This window comes from Bufo bufo, chromosome 2, assembly GCF_905171765.1.
Source record: "Bufo bufo chromosome 2, aBufBuf1.1, whole genome shotgun sequence".
NCBI classification, from domain to species: domain Eukaryota; kingdom Metazoa; phylum Chordata; class Amphibia; order Anura; family Bufonidae; genus Bufo; species Bufo bufo.
This window is the reverse complement of record NC_053390.1, coordinates 54,373,760-54,388,786: the sequence shown is the minus strand read 5'-3', so window position 1 is coordinate 54,388,786 and position 15,027 is coordinate 54,373,760. Positions and strand designations below refer to the sequence as shown.

At 44.7% G+C, this 15,027-nt stretch overlaps 1 protein-coding gene across 1 annotated transcript; it reads right to left on the bottom strand.

Moving 5' to 3' along the window:
* Positions 1-1,811: 1,811 nt before the first annotated feature.
* Positions 1,812-7,527, bottom strand: C2H18orf32 (chromosome 2 C18orf32 homolog). Its single transcript, XM_040421109.1, has 3 exons — positions 7,405-7,527; positions 5,837-6,021; positions 1,812-2,110 (listed from the first exon to the last, which is right to left on the bottom strand). Exons 2-3 carry the CDS (start codon positions 6,014-6,016, stop codon positions 2,036-2,038), a joined length of 255 nt encoding a protein of 84 aa, XP_040277043.1. The 5' UTR covers positions 6,017-6,021; positions 7,405-7,527; the 3' UTR covers positions 1,812-2,035.
* Positions 7,528-15,027: the final 7,500 nt, after the last annotated feature.

Below are 15,027 nucleotides of genomic sequence, written 5' to 3'. Positions count from 1 at the left end.
CTTCAATCGTGGGCGTGGCTATGCAAATTTATCGGTGTTTGGGCGGGGCTCCTTGAGGAGAAAAAAAAAACTAGACAAGACTGCTGTGGGCGTGGACATGTAAAATTATGGGCGGGGCAGTATGTTAAACGGTGCTGCGACGTGGGGTAAGTGTGGCTATATAAACAAGGAGGAATGAGCGGAACCGTGTAAATGAGAGCCGTGATTCATTTCTGGGCGTGGTCACAGAATAGGGCGGGACCGACACGATATAACCTGCATTCGGGTGTGGCTATGTAAATCGGGGACGAATGGGCGTGGTAACACCATGGGCAGTAAAGGAGTCGTGTTCCTGACGTGGGCGTGGTTATATAGTCTATATGGAGAGCGGGCGTGGCTCATGAATAATTTATAGAGGAAAGTTATTGCTTGCTGTGCTATTATAGATATATAAATATATATGTCACCACAGGGCTGCAGTGATGAGTCCACCTGCAGCAGCCTATGGATGCAGGAATTTGGAGGTTAATGGTGGTATTACCTTTATTTTCATGTAGCCATTGGCTGCTGCAGGTGGTGGGGAAGGGGGGGGGGTGCAGTTCACCCCATAGAATCCCAGCCTAAAACCACTGGCAGGTGACAGGAATAACATTGATTATCTGGTGACATATTGGGATATATGGCGAAACTACAACTCCCAGCATGCTCTTCTCAGAAATCTCATAGACCTAAATGGAGCATGCTGGGAATTGTAGTTTCACAGGGGTTACCCTGGGATAGAATATATAGGAGAACCTGTGCTATCCCCTGTCTGCTGCCAAAAGCCTTTATAAGGAGAAGCAACTGCCCCTCCCCCATCATGTGACATCATCAGTGGTGCAATTCTCGCAGCATCCATCCTAATGATGTCATACACTGTCACATTCTCGACACATTATTTAAATGATAGGGCTGGCACCGATGGTGATGCCCCTGCCATCTGTGATGACATCACCAGGTGTTCTGCGGCATGAGGGCACATCACTAACATTGCCCTTATGACGTCATGTAAAGCACTGTGCCCCATAGCCCCTGACAACACCATCGACTGCCTTAAAGGGAACCTGTCATGGGGATTTTGGGTATAGACCTGAGGACATGGGTTGCTAGATGGCTGCTAGCACATCCGCAATACCCAGTCCCCATAGCTCTGTGTGCTTTTATTGTGTAAAAAAAACGATTTTATACATATGCAAATTAACCTGAGATGAGTCCTGTCCCTGACTCATCTCACATACAGGACTCATCTCAGGTTAATTTGCATATGTATCAAATTGTTTTTTTTACACAATAAACGCACAGAAAGCTATGGGGACTGGATATTGCGGATGTGCTAGCGGCCATCTAGCAACCCATGTCCTCAGCGCTATACATCAAATCCTGGTGACAGGTTCCTTTTAAAGCCTCGCGGGACACAGCTGGACCCCAGCACAGAAATAATGGCTGCATGGCATCTGTAGGGACTAGTGCTCCATTATAGGATGAACAGGAATTGGGACGACCTTGCCCACCAGGCGCCAAGCTAGGATGTCACATATACACTAGAGGGGCAGCTCACGTACCCACCAGCTCCGCCATTCATCATTAGCTGTGGACAGTTAGCCACTCATATACACAGCGGTGGCATCCATGACCCTCTGATATCAGTCCCTATACTTAGCCAATGTTATACCCATCCCCATTTCTTCCACTGCTGTGTGTCAGTCTCCACTACAGCTCTGGGATTCTATTCCTGAACCAGGATAAGCACTGCTGTTCGTTCTCATAACACATTACAACAAATAGAGGAAATAGACAGTACAGAGACTAATAGTTTATTTTTTTTCTGTTACTCAGTTATAAAGTATTTTTTAGAAATTTGATCTGGAATGCAATATATTAATATGTACAGGAGGAGTCTGCATCGTTACTTGTCTACATAATCAATAAATAAAATCATCCTTTATAGAAAAGAGAGAGCGAGAGACCCTGGAATGGGGAGGTCAGAGTGTTCAGTCCTTTATTACGGGTGGCGCTCTCAGTCTGTCTTTTTATCCGCAGTTCCGTCATGTTCTTGAGCGACGCTCCCATTCGCAGTCCCGTTACTGTCCGTCTGCAGAGAGAGACAAGAATCAGACCAGACACGCGGACGGAGAGGAGAAACACAGTGCAAGTACTTACCTCCACCTACTTACTACACACCAAATAATGGACAGAACACCCCCCACCACCACCACACAGACAGACAGAGACGTCCAGTCCCAGCGAAAACATCACAGTCCGCAGTCTCATCTAATGCGTGTGAGCACCTTAAAGGCTATGGACATTGTTGGGGGCATTTTTATTATTAAATTGGTTTAAAAAAAAAAAAAAAAGTCATCAGTTTTTCCCCTCCAGCTTTCAGCTTCACTCCATCCGCTGCCCCACAGGCTCCATCTGTAGCCCTTATCTCTAGTTTCCCAACAGCTCATAAACTCTCGTTTAAAGGCTATGGACCCCTCAGGGCAGTTTCTTTATGCTTGCATTTTACTCTTTTTGGGCTAAAAATCATTTTTTCCAAGTGGTATTAAAAAAAATGTTCAGCCGTTTTTCAGATACAGGGGTATGTTTACAGAGATTCCCTTCTCAGACAGACAGTGAGGCCTTATCTCTGCTCCCCTGACCTCATAATCACTCATTGAGCATAGTCTTATCAGTGTGATAAGAGTTTTGCTATGATGAGTGTTTACACCTCACTGTGATGGCTAATCTGCTGCGGTAAAACTACAACTCCCAAGATACACATTTGCTTGGCTGTTCTTAGAACTCCATAGAAATGAACGGAGCATGCTGGGAGTCGTAGTTTCACCACAGCTGGAGTGCCGGAGGTTAGCCATACCAGAGGTCAGAAGATCTTCACATGTTCCTCTGGGGCTGAGAAGTGATACTCTGCCAACAGACAGAAAGGTTAAAAATCAATCTCAAGAGTGTCTGAACATTTTTTAATAAAGACCAATTGTAAAAAAAAAAATTTTTAGCCTAAAATGCAATCATAAAAAAATGTCCATAGCCTTAAAACAAAATTTTTAATCAGAAGATAGAAGAAGCAACAGGGAACAGAAGTCTGCAGATAAAGCAGAAGGATGTAGGAAAAAAAACATAGGCAGACAGCAATAATAAAACAAACTCACCCGTTACCCACAAACAGCGGGTCTGCAATATGCAGGCACCGGCCGGCCGTGTGCTCCCTGCATCACGGATGCAGACCCATTCACTTGAATGGAGCCACAATCCGGAGCTGCGGTGCGGAACGGAGGCACAGAACCCCATGGAAGCACTACGGAGTGCTTCTGTGGTGTTCTATTTTTTTGCAGTGCGGACGGATCACGGACCCATTCAAGGAACGGCCGTGTGCATGAGGCCTTAAAGGGATTTTCCAGGAGTAGAATATCAATGACCTATCCTCCCGTGAACGATGCGGCCAGCAATATGCCATTAATGTCCCAGATGAGAATACCCCTTTAACTCTTCTGTTACTCTGAAATGTTTAAAGGGGTTCTCCGGGAATTAAGAAAATTAAAATACTTAAATATTCCTTTATTATAAATATATTCCAAAAAAACTTTCATTATTTATTATGGCTCATTTTGTCTAGGGAGCAATCTTTAGGGGAAATAAAATCTGTCCTAATTACACAGGAGGACAAGTTACCTCACAAAACTGAGCTAAAGAGCTGCCTCATCCTCCTCTCTACTTGTCAGGGATTATGATCCTGAATACAGATGATAAGATCTTCAGCTGAATCCCTGTAGGAATGGTGTTCATGAGGAGAAGTACAGAGAGGAGGTGGGAATGTGTAATGAGCAGCAGCACTTGTATGCAGTCTCCATTACCACAGTCTATCCTGTCCGTCCTTTCTGTACTTCATGAACTCCAATCCCACAGAGATTCAGCTGAAGATCAGCTGTATTCAGAGCCATAATCCCTGACCATAGGAGAGAAGGATGAGGCAGCTCTTTGGCTCAGTTTTATGAAATAACCTGTCCTCCTGTGCGATTAGGACAGGTTTTGTGTGTGCTAATAGGACGGCGGCCATTTTATTTCTCCTAATGATTGCTCCCTGGACAAAATGAGCCATTATAACTAATGAAAAATATTTGGGAATATATTTATAATAAAGGAATATTTAAGTATTTTAATTTTCTTAATTCTCGGAGAACCCCTTTAAAGTGAGGAAAATGCCGACACTGCAGCCCCCTTATTCAGAGGATCAGTGGGGTCCAAGCAGTCACGGCTTCCCCACCGCAAATCAGAAAGTGATGCATCCCTTTTTGACTGGTGCATTATTTTACATATAAAATCACGAAACACTTTAGAAAATGTAAAAACTAGAAAGGTGCCGCGATAAAACACATAAGATAAATTTTAGTGCAGAAAAATGCTGCAAATACACTGCTAGATCTGTCCCATGGTTCTTAAAAGGGACCTGTCAGCAGTTTCCTGCCCCTTTGTTATAAGGGGAAATAATACAATCTACAGAACACCTAACCCAAGCCCGAACTTCTGGGAAAAGGTTCGGGTTTGGGTACCAAACATGCGCGATTTTTCTCACGCGAGTGCAAAACGCATTACAATGTTTTGCACTCGCGCGGAAAAATCGCGGGTGTTCCCGTAACGCACCCGCACATTTTCCCGCAACGCCTGTGTGAAAGAGGCCTTATAGTTTTGTTCATCCCGAGCCACCGTGAATCGAATGCCGGTCTCAGGCTAATTCCACATCAGCGTTTTGCATTCCGGTTTTCAGAGTCGGTAGAGGATTTCCAAACTATTCAGTTTTGCCCCATTCATTGTCAATAGGGACAGAACAAACCAGATCAGAATGAATTCTCTTCTGGTTAGCTGCAAGCTGTGGCTTTGTGTCCAGTCTGCGAAACTGAACAAACTGGATCCGGCGTTAAAATCAATGTAAGTCAATTCTGTGATGAAAAAAACCAATCCAGCACCCACTGACTTACAATGATCTTCATGCCGGATCCAATTTGTTCAGTTGCTATTTAATACAACCATATGCAGACGAAACTGATTCATCCGGATGTATTACATGAAAAGGAAGTGTTTTTTTTTTCTTCAGGTTTTGAGATCCTCTGCCAGATCTCAAAACCAGAATAAAAAAAACACTGATGTGAAAGTCGCCTCGCGGTGCATACTGACACCAGGCAGAGCTGTAGGAGAAAGCAGGTGGAAGTACATAATACAGGTTTATGGTCCAACTGCAGGTCTGGGGAAAGCTGGGTGAACCCCCTATGAGCATAGCGATGGCTGCCACCGGTGGTTGTCAACCATGATCTGTTGGCTGTGCACTTAATTATTAACCACTCACGTGTCAGTGACCAGCTGCTGGCACAGAGCACCGCTGTTTTTGACCAGAGGTTGCCCTTCGTGACACGAACAAAAAATGAAATGAACAAAAAACATGGCTGATCCAGATCTGTGCGCTGCCGCTCTCATTACTGACAGTGTGCGCTGGTGGAGCGCCCTGTATTGTACATGCGGGTGTTTCTGGGGCAGAGATCTCCAGCTGGATCCTATACTGAGTGTGCCCGATGACCAGAGCACGGTGTGCGCCGGGTAGTGCGAGTGCTATGTTCTTTCAGTCCGACCTGCTACTAATCAATGTCAGTATTAGACTGAACAGGGCAAAGTATTGATGTTTTGATACCCGATGCAACCCTAATCCCAAATCGCCCATTTGAATGAAATGCTGTTAGTATGTGCCCTGCTGCCTGAGACTAGGATAGCCAAGTATAACTGCGGGAAATGCGTGCTGTGTATTCTTTACGTCTGGATGAAGGACTTTTACCTTTGCACTGCCGTTGCTCTCTATTTTGCCCTTGCTTGCTGAGGCCGGGTCGCTCTGCACCGCTTTCTTGGGCCATAATCGGCTGATGAAAGGGGAGATCACAGGATAGATGATGGGTTCCAGGAACTTCTTGTAGACCCACAGGAGGATGGGAATGACGATGCAGGGGATGCACACCATGGTCGCTGCGCCACAGGTAAAAACATGCTTTATTCATACATATGTTTATATGCAGGCAATGATAAAGACTTAGAAATGAGTGAGCACTAAAGAAATTGAAGAATCCTGCGTCTCCATGTAAGGGTCTACAAAGATATCTAAAATGTCCTGACAGCACCTTCACAAGCAACCCAGCAGTGGCATACACCCATCCATAACGTCTGAGCAACCCATATACCCCAATATAAAGCCCCACCGATACAACCACGCAACAACCTGTATCCCCATACACTCTTCTTCAACTCTCTACAACCCGCCATGCACCTATCCATAACGCCCCGTACCCCAATACGGTCAGCTATAAGGCCCCGTACCCCAATAAGGTCAGCTATAAGGCCCCGTACCCCAATACATAGAAACCTAGAATGTGTTGGCAAATGAGAACCATTTGGCCAATCCAGTCTGCCCAATATACAGAATACTATGAATAGCCCCTGGCCCTATCTTATATGAAGGATGGCCTTATGCCTATCCCATGCATGCTTAAACTCCTTCACTGTATTTGCAGCTACCACTTCTGCAGGAAGGCTATTCCATGCATCCACTACTCTCTCAGTAAAGTAATACTTCCTGATATAACGCCCCGTACCCCCATACGGTCAGCTATAAGGCCTCGTACCCCCATACGGTCAGCTATAAGGCCCCGTACCCCAATACGGTCAGCTATAAGGCCCCGTACCCCAATACGGTCAGCTATAAGGCCCCGTACCCCAATACGGTCAGCTATAAGGCCCCGTACCCCAATACGGTCAGCTAAAAGGCCCCGTACCCCAATACGGTCAGCTAAAAGGCCCCGTACCCCAATACGGTCAGCTAAAAGGCCCCGTACCCCAATACGGTCAGCTATAAGGCCCCGTACCCCAATACGGTCAGCTAAAAGGCCCCGTACCCCAATACGGTCAGCTAAAAGGCCCCGTACCCCAATACGGTCAGCTATAAGGCCCCGTACCCCAATACGGTCAGCTATAAGGCCCCGTACCCCAATACGGTCAACTATAAGGCCCCGTACCCCAATACGGTCAACTATAAGGCCCCGTACCCCAATACGGTCAACTATAAGGCCCCGTACCCCAATACAGTCAGCTATAAGGCCCCGCACCCCCATATGGTCAGCTATAAGGCCCCGTACCCCCATATGGTCAGCTATAAGGCCCCGTACCCCTCATATGGTCAGCTATAAGGCCCCGTACCCCCATATGGTCACCCTATAATTACAGTCCATAGGTGGTGTACATTCACAACACATATCCATCCGGAATGACCGGTCCCATTCTTAACATTTTTAACTCAATGAAATAAATGACGTCCTAATAATGCCATAACTGCCCAGAACCCCCGTCTGTACTTACCGAACTATCCTACGAGGCTCTGGCACAGCGCGGCCCCCGTCACACAGGTTACTTCCTCACCCCGGAAATTACTGTCACTTCCGGTAACCAGAGTGACGTCATAGGGCCTGGAGCGCTCGGCGCCGTCCTCCTATGCCGAGTGTCGGCGGGCTCCCCTAGCGGCGACTCTTAGGTACTGCAGTGACTTGTCCTTGGTGAGGGAGAGGCAAAATATCTTTCAAGGAGAAAGACTGAGGGAACGTTCTGCAACTTGTGTTTCTCCACCTGTTGATAAACTACGACTCCCAGCATGACCGTGTATGCTGGGTGTTGTAGTTTTAGAATAAATACTGATCCGCACAGATTGCAGACATCCATTGTCACTTCCACTGTCAAGAGAGACAAATACCCCTTAAACTGTGGCGAGTGGCGGCAAATTGAGCTAAAAAGCAGTTTTGTAGCCGTGTGGTACATCGTTCTCCTCTCACATGTCCGTTTAAGGGTTAACTGTCTCAAACTGATAGCATAATAGGTACCTATGATGTCTTAAGTTTGGGTCTGTAGCTCACGGTTGGGCCGTGATATCTGACTAATTTGCGCAGACAACACGGTTGGCAGGCAGACACGTGAATCCGGTCTAAAGGTCATTTTAAAGAATAATACCATTTTCCAATATACTTTCTGTATCAATTCCTCCTGCTTTTCAAGATCTCTGCTTGCTGTCATTTAGGCCTCATGCACACGACCGTTGTTGGGTTCCGTGTCCGTTGTTCCGTTTTCCATGATTTTCTGCGGACCCATTGACTTTCAATGGGTCCGTTTAAAACTCGGATAATGCACCGTTTTTCAGCCGCGTCCGTGATCCGTGTTTCCAGTCCGTCCTATTTTTTTCACGGACAACGGTTCGTGGACCCATTCAAGTCAATGGGTCCGTGAAAAAACACGGAGGCACACAAGATTGTCATCCGCGTCCGTGATCCGTGTCCGTTTTTTTCCTATCATTTGCAAGGCAAACTTGACTTAGATTTTTTTTTCACTTCTCATGTCTGGTGATCCTCCAAAAGTCAAGGAAGACACACGGAAACAAAAACGGATCACGGAACAACGGAACCCCGTTTTGCGGACCGTGAAAAAATACTGTCGTGTGCATGAGGCCTTACTGGTACTATCAGGGGATAAAATTGAGCAATCCCATAAGAGCTCGGCTCGTACAGTGCGGCTATCGGAGTTCCATCTTATACTGATTAGTGTTGAGCGCGAATATTCGAATTACGAATATTTATCTCGGATATCGCAACTTCGAGAATTCGTCATTTTTTTACATCTGAAAATATGATTCCTCCCTGCTTCTTGCTTGTGGGCCAATGAGTCATTGGCCCACAAGCAACCTAAACAGGGAGGAATCATGACTTTAGATGGGAAAAATGACGAATATTCTAAAAAACGAATATATAGCACTATATTGAATATATTAGTTTTTTAGAATATTCGTCTTTTTTTTTACTTAGTCATACTCCTCCCCGACAAGCGTCCCCGTCACCATGGGAACGCCTGGGGGTTAGAATATACCATCGGATCTGAGTTTTCACAATCTCACTGAGATCGTGAAAACTCAGATCCAATGGTATATTCTAACCCCCAGGCGTTCCCATGGTGACGGGGACGCTTGTCGGGGAGGAGTATGCCTAAGTAAAAAAAAAGACGAATATTCTAAAAAACTAATATATTCAATATAGTGCTATATATTTGTTTTTTTTTTGAATATTTGTAATATTCTAAAACAAGAATATATAGCAATATAGCGAATATTCGAAAGAAAAAACGAATATAAAGCAATTTAGCTAATATAGTGCTATAATCTTCATTGTATAATAGTTGTAATTTTTTTCTCATCTGAATTTCAGATTGGAAAAAAATGACAACTATTAAAAAAAAGATTATAGCACTATATTAGCTAAATTGCTCTATATTCGTATTTTTTTTTTTTCGAATATTCGCTATATTGCTATATATTCTTGTTTTAGAATATTACAAATATTCAAAAAAAACAAATATATAGCACTATATCGAATATATTAGTTTTCTAGAATTTTCGTTCTTTTTTTCCATCTGAAGTCATGATTCCTCCCTTCTTAAGTAACTTAAAGGGAATCTGTCACTAGCAATTTACCCAATTTTTTTTTTCATGAATCCATGTTTAACAGAGTACCTTTTTTCCATCTGTCTGATTCTTTTGATTGTCAGTCTTGTCATTTCTTCAAAAACTCGATTCTTATGATATGTAAATGACGCTGTAAGGAGCCCAGAGGGGCGTTCTTCTTTCTCCACGGTGCCCAGGAACGCCCCTCTGAAGTGCCGTGCCCGGCAAAATTTGAAAACTAATAACGCCTCCAAGTTCATCTAAATCCCCTCCCAGAGGCGCGGCTAAGTGCTCAACACCCCCCCTCCTCAGCGCTGCGCTCTGCGGCAAACACCCTGATCCTCCTCTCGCCGGCATCCCAAATCCCGCGCAGGCGCAGTGCCGTCACTCGTCTCATCATAGCGCAGGCAATCGCCGGCACTGCGCCTGCGCGGGATTTGGGATGCCGGCGAGAGGAGGATCGGGGTGTTTGCCGCAGAGCGCGGCGCTGAGGAGGGGGGGTGTTGAGAACTTAGCCGCACCTCTGGGAGGGGATTTAGATGAACTTGGAGGCGTTATTAGTTTTCAAATTTTGCCGGGCACGGCACTTCAGAGGGGCGTTCCCGGGCACCGTGGAGAAAGAAGAACGCCCCTCTGGGCTCCTTACAGCGTCATTTACATATCATAAGAATCGAGTTTTTGAAGAAATGACAAGACTGACAATCAAAAGAATCAGACAGATGGAAAAAAGGTACTCTGTTAAACATGGATTCATGGGAAAAAAAAATTGGTAAATTGCTAGTGACAGATTCCCTTTAAGCAGGGAGGAATCATGACTTCAGATGGAAAAAAATGATGAATATTCTAAAAAACGAATATAAAGCACTAAATTCTATAGTGCTATATATTCCTTTTTGACCCACGCCTGTATTGATCGTGTAATATTCGCATATTACGCGATCATTACCTTGGCAATTTTTCGAGTAAAAAAAAAAAAGTAGAATATAACGAATATTCGAATTCGCGAATATTCTACACAATATTCGCGAAATATCGCAAATTCGAATATGAACCCTCTGCCGCTCATCAATAATACTGATCCCTACACCCGGGTGATCACCGTCTAGAAGGAAACAATGAAGATTCCTACTGAATCACAGCAAGCAGAGATTCTGAAGAACTTGAGGAATTCATACTGAAAGTATATTGGTAAAAAAACAAAACTGAAACCAAATACCCTGCTAGGGAATGTTCACACACGGTCCAATTCTGTCCATATTACAGTAGCAGCAAAGTGGATGAGATTCTCCAATGATGACAAAATCCACAGCAGAAATTGCCCTGCAGCAAATCTACAGCATTCACTGTGCGCTAAAAATGGTACCAACCCGCAGAAGGTTATCATTACAGTGATACCAAATTTATATAGTTTTTATGTTTTACTACTACTAAAAAACATAAAAACTTTTTTTTCTTTGCATCATCATAACTTTTTTTTTTTCTATCTACAGCGCTGACTGAGGGCTATTTTTTGTAGGATGAGCTGTAGTTTTTATTGGTACCATTTTGAGATACTTAAAGGGTTTCTGTCACCCCACAAAACTCTTTTTTTTTTTTTTGGATAGTTAGATTCCTTATAGGGCGATATAGGAGAATATAATGCTCTTACTTACTTTCATGCGGCCGATTCTTTAGAAAACGAAGTTTTATAATATGTAAATCAGGGCTCTACCAGCAAGTAGGGCGTCTACTTGCTGGTAGCTGCTGCAGAAAACCGCCCCCTCGCCGTGTTGATTGACAGGGCCAGCCGTGATCTCCTCCTCCGGCCGGCCCTGTCAGTATTTCAAAAATCGCGCGCCTCTGGTCATTCGGCGCAGGCGCTCTGAGATGAGGAGGCTCGTCTCCTCAGCACTCCCTCAGTGCGCCTGCGCCGATGACATCACCGAAAGAGAAGACGTCATCGGCGCAGGCGCACTGAGGGAGTGCTGAGGAGACGAGCCTCCTCATCTCAGAGCGCCTGCGCCGAATGACCAGAGGCGCGCGATTTTTGAATTACTGACAGGGCCGGCCGGAGGAGGAGATCACGGCTGGCCCTGTCAATCAACACGGCGAGGGGGTGGATTGCTGCTGCGGCTACCAGCAAGTAGACGCCCTACTTGCTGGTAGAGCCCTCATTTACATCTTATAAAACTTCGTTTTATAAAGAATCAGCCGCATGAAAGTAAGTAAGAGCATTATATTCTGCTATATCGCACTATGAGGAATCTAACTATCCAAAAAAAAAAAAAAAAGAGTTTTGTGGGGTGACAGAAACCCTTTAAGGCCCCTTTCACACGAGCAAGTTTTCCGCGCGGATGCGTTGCGGGAGGTGAACGCATTGCATCCGCACGGAATCCTGACCCATTCATTTCTATGGGGCTGTTCACATGAGCGGTGATTTTCACGCATCACTTGTGCGTTGCGTGAAAATCGCAGCATGCTCCTCTTTGTGCGTTTTTCACGTAACGCAAGCCCCAAGCATCCGCAAGCAAGTGCGGATGCGGTGCGATTTTCACGCATGGTTGCTAGGAGACGATCGGGATGGAGACCCGATCATTATTATTTTCCCTTAAAACATGGTTATAAGGGAAAATAATAGCATTCTGAATACAGAATGCATAGTACAATAGGGCTGGAGGGGTTAAAATAAAATAAAAAATCATTTAACTCACCTTAATCTACTTGATCGCATAGCCCGGCATCTGCTTCTGTCCCCTTCTGTCCCCTGTGGTGAGCATTAATTATAGGTCAAGGACCTTTGATGATGTCACTTCAGTCATCACATGGTACGTCACATGATCTTTTACCATGGTGAATCACCATGGTAAAAGATCATGTGATGACTGGAGTGACGTCATCAAAGGTCCTTGACCTATAATTAATGCTCACCACAAGTCCTATTCAGTAAAGGGGACAGAAGCAGATGCCGGGCTACGCGATCAAGTGGATTAAGGTGAGTTAAATGATTTTTTATTTTTTTTAACCCCTCCAGCGCTGTTTTACTATGCATTCTGTATTCAGAATGCTATTATTTTCCCTTATAACCATATTATAAGGGAAAATAATACAATCTACAGAACACCGATCCCAAGCCCGAACTTCTGTGAAGAAGTTCGGGTTTGGGTCCCAAACATGTGCGATTTTTCTCACGCGAGTGCAAAACGCATTACAATGTTTTGCACTCGTGCGGAAAAATCGCGGGTGTTCCCGTAACGCACCCGCACATTTTCCCGCAACGCCCATGTGAAAGGGGCCTAAGACTTTTTGTCTAATTTTTTTAAAAAAAATTTGGAGGGAGGTAACAACATTTTCTTTCCATTACAGCATTCACCGCACGCAATAAATATTTTAACATTTCTGGATGAGGTGATACCAATGAATTTTATTTCTTTTTTTTTTATATATATATGTAAAATTGTGAAAGGGGGATTTCCAAATTTTTATGGATTTTTTTCAAAAATGTTTTTTTTACTGTCATTTTTAGTCTCTTTAGCGGACGTGAACAAGTGATCTTTTGATCGCTTGTCCCATAGACTGCAAAAAAATACTATTGTAGTGTCACATACGGGAACCGCCCTGTCATGTGACCCAGGTGCGACTGCCAAGGGTTGATCTATTTCACGCACTAAATCTCTTGCGCCCCTACAAACAGGCCTCAGATTGAGCCTCGATCACACCCTGACGCAGCCTCTCATGCGCTCCAACACGCTGCCACCATCTATAACATTTAAATCAATACACTGATTAATTTAGGGCTCATAGAAAACCCCACAGCGCCCCACTCGCAAGCAGGCTCACAGTGGCCCAGGCCACGCGTATAGCAAATACACGGTAACGCAAACCGCACTCATACACGTGTATATATACATATATCGCATACTTAAAAAATGTTACTGGGCTTGTTCAGGGCACAAGGCAAAACCTTTAAAGATGTGCTTTAAAAAGGTACAGTACTTACGTTACAAAAAGTTAAAAGAAATAAGACATACATAAACGTGCACAAAACAGTATAAAAATAAAAGGATAAAAAGCAGAAAGGTTCTTACTCAACGAAATGTGCGGTCAGAGTTCCTTCTGGTTTCCGGGGACAGGAGGAAAGTGGAACACAACCCAATGTTGATCGGATCCCCAAATTGTGTCAATAGTTCATCTTTATCCCCATTCGGCAGAGGGTGAAGCTGAGAGGAGTCTCCCTCCTATTCTGTCCCAGCCTTCTGGGATGTTTAGACCCCCTACGATGCCCACATCACGTGGAATGCACTGATCACAATTATTAATACTTGAGTTGTACCAGAGATGAGTTATCGCTTATGAGATATTTTCTTCATCCTCAGGCACTGTATTTGAAAAGCTTCTGGACCGCTGCTGGGCGAGGTTCCATGCTGTCTGAGTGGCTGCATTTCCAGGAACCACCTTCATTACCACTTGCAAAGGGCCAGTTTTTTTTAACATTCAGGTGATAAACTGATTTCCTCCAAGGGCAGTGCATATTCCACGGCACGTACAATCACAGAATGGCATGAACATATATGGAATCACACAACAGGTATAAAACATACACAGATAATAAAAGTTATGAGAATCGTTGTCCATTTCTTACATGTAGTCTGAGGGATTTTCACTAGCTTGGCTTTGCGGGCAGCTCACCGAGACCTACCTGGAAGCCTTTACAAGGCCCCAGCCTGTCTTAGCAACTGATTGAAGCCCTGAGATTTCACCTCGGAGGCCCCTTCCCCCGTCTAACCCCTACAGATGCCACAGTCGCCATTGACCGCGGCATCTAAGGAGTTAAATAACCGGGATTGGAATCATCTCTGATCCCAGTCTCTACTGGCAGGTGTCTGCTGTATTATATGGAGAAAGCTCAGCCTGTGAGCCCGTTCCATACAACCCCTTAACTGTCAGGATGTAGGGGTTTTGTCATGGTGGGTTAAGGGGCAGAAGGCAGCTGCACCCGGTGGCCAAAGTGTCTCCGCCACTCACTACGTCTTGTAAAGGTGTATTCACACATAGCGGAAAATTTGGGTGCAAATTTTATTGCAAATTATTATGATTCCCCATTGAAATCTATGGAGAAATTGGGCCGTACAAAATCCACAACTCTATAGAAACACTTTGGGGCTTCCTCTGATCCATGACACTATAGATTAACCCTTTCCCATCTGTATTAGATCAGTGTAAGGCAGCGCTCGTTCCAAGAGGTTATGCTGAGTTGCCGGGATCACTGACCGGTGGGTGCTGGTGTCTTAGGTTCTGTGCATTGCATAAAGACACTACTATCCACGTCTTTGGGTACGTGCCCTATTCATGATGGGGGCGCTGTATATAGATTTGTATTAAAAAGCCGAACATAAGCTAAAAATCGGGCAATTCACACGCCAGCCACAGAGCAGGCAAGTATGCACTGTCCTGGAGGAAAGCCGTCTCCGCAGCGTTATAGAATAGCTAAAAAAAAACATCAAGACGCTCGTTTGATACAATCTGAT

Excerpts from the sequence above, each read along its gene's own strand:
- C2H18orf32 (XM_040421109.1), bottom strand. The coding sequence starts at position 6,016 with ATGGTGTGCATCCCCTGCATCGTCATTCCCATCCTCCTGTGGGTCTAC. Across the intron at positions 2,111-5,836 it reads AGAGCAACGGCAGTGCAAAG|ACGGACAGTAACGGGACTGC; the intron begins GTAAAAGTCCTT and ends CTCTCTCTGCAG.